At 51.2% G+C, this 10,797-nt stretch overlaps 1 protein-coding gene across 1 annotated transcript; it reads right to left on the bottom strand.

Moving 5' to 3' along the window:
- Window positions 1-7,130: 7,130 nt before the first annotated feature.
- Window positions 7,131-9,848, bottom strand: LOC133356283 (complement component C1q receptor-like). The gene has a single exon (XM_061573706.1). The coding sequence runs from the start codon at window positions 9,378-9,380 to the stop codon at window positions 7,605-7,607; it is 1,776 nt and encodes a 591-aa protein (XP_061429690.1). The 5' UTR covers window positions 9,381-9,848; the 3' UTR covers window positions 7,131-7,604.
- Between the last annotated feature and the right edge of the window lie 949 nt (window positions 9,849-10,797).

Raw genomic sequence — 10,797 nt, 5'->3', positions numbered from 1 at the left:
CAAGGGTCGAGGAATGAAACGAGAAGCGAGCGCAAGTATTGCATCTAGTAGTCAGTCATAGTAGCTTTATTTCTTTTCATTATTAACAATTTATACAATGCGAAAGTCAGCAAAAATTGACAATTTGTGAAATAGCCATCGATGCAAAGAAACGCATCAACAAATCGCCCACCATGGCCCGAACCTCCCCCCCCCCGAATATTGACCATTACGAATTCTGTATTTTTCTTTACCAGGTCAAGCGATCTGGCCGTTCACAAGTGACAGCTCAACGAAGTGGCTCGTCATCACGTGGACATTCAGAGCGGCCAAATAGTCGGAACGCGTGACGTTGATTCTAAATGCAGTGGGAGAAAAAAACGGAGGAGCCCGGATATAAAAAAAAACAAATCCACGCAACCACGGGGGGAGACAGAGAGACACGCAAACTCCAAATATACAGCAAGCATCAGGGCTGGGATCGAACCCATGCCTTCCAGTATAGCAAGCCAGGAGTTAACATCTCCTAGCAACCGTGGTGATGATGAGAGAGACACGAAAACCCCCAATATACAGCAGGCATCAGGGTCAGGGATCGAACCCACGATTTCCTGTATACCAGGCAAGGGAGTTAACGTCTCATAGCCATCGTGGTGATGATGAGAGAGAGAGAGAGACACACGAAAACCCCCAATATACAGCAAGCATCAGGGTCGGCATCGAACCCACGATTTCCTGTATACCAGGCGAGAGATTTAACATCTCCTAGCCACCGAGCCTGTGCCCACATCCACGTGAAACCCATCCGTTCTTCTCTCCCGTACAACCCGTTGGGTCAGACCCCCCCCCCCCCCCCATTCCCTCGTCAGCAGTTTTTCACTCAGTTTAACAACGTAGCAGGCTTTCGCGACCAGTATTATTCACGACAAAGGTTTTTGGTGTTAGATGGCGTGAGTACAAATGTGTTGAAACCCTCCACCACCCTTAATTCTAGATTTGAAGTTTTCGTGACTGCAACGATTCATACTCTTTGTTTTTTTCGGTTAAAGTCACGTTTAATTTTTTACCTACGTGACTTTACCGAAAAAAACAAAGAGTACCCTCCACCACCCGACACAGCCAATTAGTCAGGGATTTGTCACGTAAACAAAGCGCCAAATAGTTACCACTTCAGCCCACCGGCGTGTCGTGGAGAGTAAATCCACAACGTTTACAATTTGAGTCGCCCGACGTTTCGCTGGCAATAATATTACATCCAGCATCATCGCGCGAATTGCCAGAATAGTGAAGCAATCCACCTGCTTCCCGTTTAAATCGAGCAGCAGCAGCCCTTCACTGTTGGCGATCGTGTCCAGAACACACAACGTCGTAAACACTCGCCCGTACATCAGTCCCGGGAGAGCGGCACCTGGCATTGCCGGATGGCCCCGTGTCGATCTTCTCCGTTCTCGCATCGTCTCCCATTCCACTCGTCCGCTCCACGACTCCACATCTTGTGTTCCTCGTCGTCAATTCCACCACCAACCCACAACCCACATGTTTCCCTTTCTCACGATCGCTGCAATTGCTTTTTGTCCGGATGCTCTTGGTGTCATCCTTCCACAGCACGGCTGTCCTGCCTCCTGCGTTACCTTCCTTCCTCGATACTGATCACAACTACGAATGCGAGTTGACACGTCCTACACCGTCGTCATCGTCATTGTCACCGTGAACACGCATGGATGGAGTTGGCACACGCGTACCCCTCCGATTAGCACAGTGCCGTGCGAAATACGTTCGACATACACACATACACATAGGAACCAGGGGCGGCTTCTTCATTAGGGCGATTGGGCGACGCACCACCAATGTCATTCAACCACAGAGTCACGCTAGCCGTCACTGTCAGCCTCTGGATATAGTCCAATCAGCGTCATGTCACGTTCTGTGGAGTACCGCCTCTTTTGGGGCGATTTCACTCCGGCTGAGAATCGCCCCGAGTGGCCCCATAGACTTACATTTAAAGGCGTTTTTTTTCGAACGGGGGCGCTGCAATGCATTCTCTATGGCTTCCGGGAGGGCTTGCACTAACGTGCTTACGTCATCATACGTGCTTACGTCATCATACGTAAGCACGTTTCATCCAACAATATAATTTATCGCTACCTAGTGGAATCTTTAATAAAATAAACTTGAGTGGTTTGTTTTAATAGTGAGTATATAAACAAACAAGATGTATTGTAAGAGTCACTTTATTTTTCATTAATATTAAAGAAGTGAAGTTGCTGTTAATTTATTCATTGCATGGGTGGACCTTATCCTTACCAATCATCCAGACATTTGCCCCCCCTGAGAGATTTTGCAGGAGCCGCCACTGATTAGGAACACAGAACTTGGGCAATTGTTGGTACGGGTTCTGGTCGCCTCCCCTGTTTGTCTGTAGTTTCCCACAGGAATCGTTATTTCTATGTAATCATTCCCCCCTCCATTCTCTCTCTCTCTCTGAGAGTGAAGGAAAACGGTACGAGTTACACGACATTATAACGTTGCTATTAAAAGTATGAGTATTATTGCAAAGCACCGTGTGCGTCCGTTCTGTGAAACTGTACGATCTGAGTCACGAGTGGGTCCTTAATTTAGCACGTGTTACAAAATTGTTGTTGTTGTTCTATTTGCCAAGTGTAAGAGCGTGGCGTTATAGAGACACGCGCTTTTATTCATTCGTTCATACTCCGCCTTCAGAAAACAGCCGCTCGGAGCTGTCGCGGCGTTAACAGAGCGAACTCATCGCAACGAGGCTCAGGACATTCTTCACCAATACTATTGCATACGTATAATAATAATAATATTGATTTGGGTATTTTTACAATGCTTTGTCGAATCCACTGGCCGTCACTGGATCAAACCCACAGAGCAGCATCGTCCCGTCACCCACGCACCTCCGATGATCATGGTTGGCTACGTACGGTGCGAAAGAAGTTTGACATACATACTGCCCATAGACTCAACACTGCCCATAGACTCAACACTGCACCATAGACTCAACACTGCACCATAGACTCAATACTACCCATACACTCAGCATTGCTACCCATAGACTCAGCACTGCCCATACACTCAACACTGCCCATACACTCAGCACTTGCCCATAGACTCAGCACTGCACAATAGACTCAACACTGCACCATAGACTCAACACTACACCATAGACTCAGCACTACACCATAGACTCAGCACTGCCCATAGACTCAGCACTGCCCATAGACTCAGCACTACACCATAGACTCAGCACTACACCATAGACTCAGCACTACCCATAGACTCAGTACTGCCCATAGACTCAGCACTGCCCATAGACTCAACACTACACCATAGACTCAGCACTACCCATAGACTCAGCACTGCCCATAGACTCAGCACTGCCCATAGACTCAGCACTACACCATAGACTCAGCACTGCCCATAGACTTAGCACTGCCCATAGACTCAGCACTGCCCATAGACTCAACACTACCCATAGACTCAGCACTGCCCATAGACTCAGCACTGCCCATAGACTCAACACTACACCATAGACTCAGCACTACCCATAGACTCAGCACTGCCCATAGACTCAGCACTGCCCATAGACTCAACACTACACCATAGACTCAGCACTACCCATAGACTCAGCACTGCCCATAGACTCAGCACTGCCCATAGACTCAGCACTACACCATAGACTCAGCACTGCCCATAGACTCAGCACTGCCCATAGACTCAGCACTGCCCATAGACTCAACACTGCACCTCCGATTAGCACGGTTGGCTCGGTTGGCTACGTACGGTGCGAAAGAAGTTCAACGCACACACGTGTGTCCATCCCATCCAGCCCCCTACTATTGGCAGGCAGTCTTCACCTGTCTGTGAAACACAGCTGCGCCTTCCTTCGTGACAGCACCTGCCCAATGAGGAATGGAGCAAATGCCAAATGTATTAATGAGGTGATTATGATGATGTTCATGATTATTATTAATGCCGCTGTTGTTGTGTGCATTTTTAAACACGTGAAAGATGTGTAACCCGTGGTGGCACCACTCGTCAAGGATGTAAGCCACGGGGACAAACAAAAAACCACACAAAGTCAGGAACGAATGCGGTTGCTTGCTAGACCGTGCACGATGTTATTTTTTAAATACAAACTGTAGAACCAGTGGCCTCTCCACCACCACCACCTGCCAGGGATAAGGGGCTGTAGAGTCAGTTGCACAAAAGGGCAGCAGGGCAGCAGGATGAGCGGCAGAGAGCGGCAGGGGGGAGAGAGGGCACGGCTCGAGATGAGGACAGCAGGGAGGAGAATGAGGAGGAGCGCTGGGCAGGAAGGGAAGGAGGAGGAGGGAGGGGGGTGGAAGAAGGAATGACTGGGTCAAGTTGTCGGGGACGAGAGGGTGATGGTGGTGGTGAGAGGGTGATGGTGATGATGCTAAGAGGGTGTTGATGATGTGAGGGTGGTGACGATGAGAGGGTGGTGATGATGATAGGGTGGTGATGATGATAATAAAAGGGTGATGATGATGAGAGGGTGATGATGACAGGGTGGTGATGATGAGAGGGTGGTGATGATGAGAGGGTGGTGATGATGAGAGTGTGGTGGTGATGATGAGAGGGTGGTGATGATAATAGAGTGGTGATGATGAGAGGGTGGTGATTATGAGAGGGTGGTGATGATGAAAGGGTGGTGATGATGAGAGAGAAGAGAGCGAGAGACTGAAGAGAGGAGCAAGGAGTGAACAGAAGTGAGGAGGACCGGCGTCTGTTTTCACAGTGGGCGTCAGCGGGGAGAGAGAGGAGGGCGGGGTGGGTCCAGAGTCGAGGTGGCCGCGCGCGGGTCACGTGATCCACGTGTCGGCGCGAGCCGATGTCTATCGATCGATGCCCAATGCTGCTCCACGCGCCGTGCAATGCGGCGTGCGCAATGCACGGCGCGGTGACTTTACGAGGAGCGCCAACGAGCGATCGGGACACGGCTTGCGGATCGCATTGGAACGGCGTGAACCAGCCCGTTCTCCGTAGCTCCCGCGGCGTCAACATCAGCACGTGGAAGCTCGTTGCAACAAACGTGTGGATCGTTACGAAAAACCCCGGCCGTTTCAGATTGTCACAAATCTGGCCCCGAATGATACGTTCACGAAGCCTTAGCCGTGCGTCCTTCCTCAATGCCCATTTTCATCAGCGGCCTCGAGTACGTTGATGGCCATTCCGCATTGCTATGACGGAGACAAGTCTATCCATGAAGACATCCACCGTTGATCACGGACAAATCACCATGGAATGCGTCCGTTAACGTCATCACTCGGGATGTAAGCTGAGCCTGGTTAGCACTCGCATGGTGATCATAACCACCACCACCACCCCCACCCAGGGCTTGCCAGGAGATGTCAGTGACGAATATCTCCCCCTCGTATGCCGGAGTTTCTCCTGCTTCTCCGGTTTCTTCACGGAATCGCAATCTTTATTTATTCCGGAAGGAAATCCGATGAGCTATGAAGGTCTTTGTTACAGATGTGAACGCTCTTCGCTGCTGATGGGATGGCGCGGGCCACACTTGACAGTGTCGTACCGGGGCCAATCTTTCTTTGGTAAATGTTTGGTATTATCGTTATGTTATTAATGAAGCGTCGTGATCTATTATTTTTCTACCTACGGGACTTTATCGAAAGAACCAAAGATCATTATGTTATTATTTTTCAATATTGTTGTGCTTATATATAATTGTCATGATACATGATACGTGTGTGTGTGTGCGAACTCTGATCCCGGAAGGATGATTGTCTAAATGTTTTGGAATCCACAATCCCTAAGATTGCGTCGAGCATTCTGATCAGAGGGCAACGCTGTTCGTTGGCAAGATTCTACGCCACCCTCCCTGCCACCCCATAGACCAGGGGTCGGCAACCAAAATAACAAGAAGAGCCATTTCTTTCCAATTCGGTACAAAATTCAGTATTTCAAGAGCCGCAATGCATCTGAGTACATTACTGTACATAGGTACTCATCGTCAAGATGCAGCCCGTAAAGAGCCACATGCGGCTCCGGAGCCGTAGGTTGCCGACCCCTGCCATAGACCATCTCGGAGGCATTTTGCTCGGTCGGCGTGTGTCAATTATTTACTTCGGGAGTCGTAAAAGGGCATTGGTTAATTAAAAGGGCATTGGTTGATAAAAGGGTATTGTTTGATACTAGGAAATTGTTTGATACAAGGGCATTGTTTGAGAAAAAAGGGCATTGTTTAATAAAAGTGCATTGTTTAATAAAAGGGAATTGCTTGATTAAAGGGAATTGTTTGATAAAAGAGCATTGTTTACTTCCGGAGCCGTTAAAGGGCATTGGTTAATAAAAAGGGCATTGTTTGATTAAAGGGCATTGTTTGATACAAGGGCATTGTTTGATTAAAAGGAATTGTATGATAAAAGAGCATTGTTTAATTAAAGGGCATTGTTTAATAGAATGGCATTGTTTAATGAAAGGGCATTGTTTGATAAATGGATAGTTTGATACAAGGGCAGTGTTTGATAAAAATGTATTGTTTAATAAAAGGGCATTGGTTAATAAAAGGGCATTGTTTGATGAAAGAAAATTATTTAATAAATGGACATTGTTTAATAAAATTACATTGTTTAATAAAAGGGCATTATTTGATTAAAGTGCATTTTTTGATTAAAGGGCATTGTTTGATAAAAGGGCATTGTTTGATAAAAGGGCATTGTTTAATAAAAGGGCATTGTTTAATAAAAGGACATTGTTTAATAAAATTACATTGTTTAATGAAAGGGCATTGTTTGATTAAAGAGCATTGTTTAATAAAAGGGCATTGTTTGACGTTTCAAAGTCAGTCTGAAGCTGTAATGCAAATGAAATGTCCTCGTTTGCTTGTCGCCATGAGAGGTGTGGAATTGACACGTGTGGTTTGAACGACACTTGCCATGGAGATGTATCTATCTATCTTAGAGGGCAGCCCGTCCTTTGGACATGGTGAAGTGACACTCACAAGCCACCACACATCATTCACACCGACCAAATCATCGTTTCAATCGATAATTCAAAACCATCGCCAGCAATCATCAACATCGTGAGCATACGTATCAGCAATCATGAAGATCAACCACTCGCACAAATCACTCACAACAAAGCAATCATCGCCATCACGATAATATTGATGTTTCACCGCTGTCATTAAATGCGCCAGGTTTCACAACACCGCAATCACGCTAAGCGTAGCAATAAAATAGAAAAATATACAAACATTCTACGTGAACACTTTCTTGTCAAACAGCAGAAACCATCACGCGAACTGCGGTCATCCTCGCAGCGGCTTTTGGCTGCTGCCATCGAACAAAAGCGGTGGTCACCGCATCGCGCGCCTTCAGATGGGCTTCTGCGGCCGTCTGGAACGTTCTCCCATCCGATATACTATGAAACCACTGGGAACCACCACGCACTTTTAAAATCACCTAGCTTGACAAACGATTTTCTTTAGAACTTTTTTTTTGCGTGTGCTTAGTTTTCTTTGTCCTTCCCCCATCACCTCCGAAGAGCACGGTTGGCATACGTACGGTGCGAACAAAGTTCAACGTTCGCACGTGACAAGCCACACGGAGAAACAACGTTCAGGCTGTCGAGTGGCGCGTCTCGTCCACATCGTCCGGGCCCCTCGGCTTGAGCTCCCGCTCGCCCTCGTGGTGAACCTGCGTCGGGGCCGACGGTCTCGGCATCACCTTGACCCCTTGCGCGGAACCTTGGGTCGCCAGCCACACGTACTCGTTTTTCTTCTCGCCCTGCGGAGCCTGCTCCTCCTCCTCCTCCTGCCGACGACGCTTCCTCGTCTTCCCGCTGCCTCGGCAACACAGCAGCACCATGGCCACGGCGCACACCACGATCACCACCAACACGAGGGCGATCGCAATGGGCAGGAGCACGTGGAACGCCAGGTTGGGTGGAGACTCGGTCGGGGTGATGTCCACCCAATCTGTCGTCGTGGTCGTGGTGGTGGTGGTGGTAGTGCTGTCCAGCAGATTTCGCTCGGGCGTGCACGTGACATTGTCCGCCTCCAGGCGCCACCCCTCGTCGCACGAGCACTCGTAGCTACCCTCGGTGTTGTTGCACACGTGGTGGCACGCGTGCGCTCCCAGGTCGCACTCGTCCGTGTCGTGGCAGCCGAGGCCGCTCTTGTCTTGCTGGTAGCCGCGCGGGCACGTGCACTCGTACGAGCCGTCCGTGTTGACGCAGTGGTCGTCGCACGGCTCGTAATCGCACTCGTCGATGTCTTCGCACTCGGTGAGGTTCACCAGCTGGTAGCCCTCCACGCAGTCACACACGAAGCCGCCCTCTTTGTTGGTGCACAGGCCCTGCTGCTGGCAGGGGTCGTCGCGCGCGCACTCGTCCACGTCCTCGCATTGACCTCGCACGAGTTCGAACCCGGGCGGACAGGTCGGCGACATGGAGGATGAGGACAGCTCCTTGTCGATGATATCTTGCAGCAGGCAGGGCAGTGGCTCGCTCACCTTCCACTCGGCGTCACCGCCCGCGCCTCTGCTGCAAACGGCGTTCGCCATCCCATCAGCAAAATCACCGCCGCCGCCACCAATATCATCATAGTCGTCATCATCACCGCCATCATCTCCTCCGAACGTCGCTCCGCACACCACCACGGCCTTGCTCCCGACGGGCAGGATTCCCAGCGGACTCACCGCGCCGCCGTTGTCCCACGGCACGAGGTAGCGCGCGGTGCCCGCGCTCGTCCTCACGGCGGAGGCTCGGAGCCCCTGTTCCAGCGACAGGGGTGCGCACCCCGAGGCCACGCGGACCCCCACCGGGTGCTCGCACACAAACCCTTGCACCGCTTGACTCTTGCAGAAGCGCGACTTCCAACCCGGCGGCTCGTCGACGGACGCGAGCACGAGCGAGGCGCAGAGCTCACGCGTGCACGAGGTCAAGCTCTGCTCGAGCCAGTTCTCGTAGTGGGAGTCAGCGGCGCGAGACTCGCTGTGCGCCAGCCACGAGAAGCCGCGTAAGGGGCCCTTCATGTCCATCCTGCAGCCCTTGCGGCGCAGGCCCATCCAGTACTCGGGAGCTCTGCTGGACTTGCGAGACGATGGCGATGATGATCGCGGGGACGACGACGACGACGCCGAGCGATGTGTCTCATCCTCGACCGCGCGCATGAGTCTGCCCAGTAACTCTGCTTCTTCCTCGGTGTCCACAGTGGCGAGATGTCCCCCCGTCCTCTCGCATGCCGTCAACGCCGCGTTGAAGTCGACGTGCTGCTGCGGCTGATGTTTGACGAGGCTGTAGCAGCTGTTGCCAGAGCACGACACGAAGGTGGCGGGCGTAGCGCAAACGCCACCGAGAAGCAGTGAGGCGAGGCACAGGAGCAAGGCGACCATGGCTGCTGACTACTGATGAAGATGATGCAGCTGATGATAACGGTGATGCTGCTGCAGTTGATGATAACGATGATGCTGCCGTTACTGACGCTGCTGCTGTTGCTGATGCTGCTATTACTGCGACGGGCGATACTATCGCTACTCTTTGCTTTTGCCGCTGCCGCTGCTGCTGCTAACTCCTCTAAACACGATGACCACAAAAATTCCAATACCCTAACCACTGTCCTACACTCTCTCTTTCTGGGTCTCTCTCTCTCTCTCTCTCTTTCTATGTTCTCTCGCTGTTGTGTTAAGTATCACGATATCTCTCCCTGGCTGGGCAACATCGACGGAATGTACCCGCGCCCGGCACTCGAAGTAAAGTAATGAGATCTTTTTAGCACGGCGAGAAAGAGAGAGAGATACGCGCGCTCCGTGTCCGTGCGCTGCGCTCCGTGCTGATTTGGAACCGATGGGATTCACCGCGCTCCGTCCGTTATAAGCGGGGAGGGGAGCGGAAAAGGCGACTGTGCAGAGAGACCCTGGCAGGAGGAGGAGGAGGAGGGGGTGGAGACGGGGTGGAGGCGGCATTTCCTTCCAGCTCATTAAACTAACAATAATGATGATAACATCGCCGGAAAGCGAAGCAAACTTGCGATGTTGTGATTTTTAGTGATTTTTTTGGTCACTCCCATGGAATAGCCACTCAGACGCTCGTGTTGGGTGCAGACTTTTGGGCAGTATTGAACGTTTGTTTTGAAGATTGACCCATGTGCATGCGTGCGTACATTGCGATGGCAGTGTCTGTGTATGTCTGTGTATGTGTGTGTATGTGTGTGTGTCTGTGGAGGAGAACGGTAGTGTAGCGGTCAGCGCGCTGCGCTATGAACCCGGCGACACAGCTTCGATTCCCGCTCATGCCCAACACCGGTCCCGGGCCTCCCCTAGGTCGACTCAGCCTCAAATGAGTACCTGGTGCGGTGTGTAAACATCGCCACTAGGGAGACAAAGGCGGTCGGGCGTGGTGCTGGCCACCCACCCCCTCGTGTACCGTTCCGGCCTTCATAGGTGCTCGCTAACAGCACTTGCCCCTACAGTCTGTTAAGGCTACACGGGGGATCTTTGTCTTTGTCTTTGTGTCTGTGGAGAGCGGTGCCATTTAAGCTGTTCACGAGCACATATGAAGGCCGGCATGGCGCACGAGGGGGTGGGTGGCCAGCACCACGCCCGGCCATATTTTTCTCCCCAGTGGCGATGTTTACGCATCGCACCAGATACTTATTTGAGGCTGAGTTGACGTAGGGGAGGCACAGCACCGATTTAGATAATCGTCACCGGTGTTGGTCGTGAGCGGGAATCGACATCAAGTCCCCGGGTCGTATCGCAGCGCGCTAACCGCTGCACCACCGCTCCCCCCCCCCCACCACACTCACTCACT

Source organism: Lethenteron reissneri, chromosome 53 (genome assembly GCF_015708825.2).
Source record: "Lethenteron reissneri isolate LAM-NWPU_2019-01 chromosome 53, ASM1570882v1, whole genome shotgun sequence".
NCBI lineage: Eukaryota > Metazoa > Chordata > Hyperoartia > Petromyzontiformes > Petromyzontidae > Lethenteron > Lethenteron reissneri.
The sequence above is the reverse complement of the archived record's forward strand: the minus strand, read 5'-3'. Positions and strand labels throughout refer to the sequence as shown.

Bases quoted from the DNA above. Each gene is read 5' to 3' on its own strand.
- LOC133356283 (XM_061573706.1), bottom strand. From the start codon at position 9,380: ATGGTCGCCTTGCTCCTGTGCCTCGCCTCACTGCTTCTCGGTGGCGTT.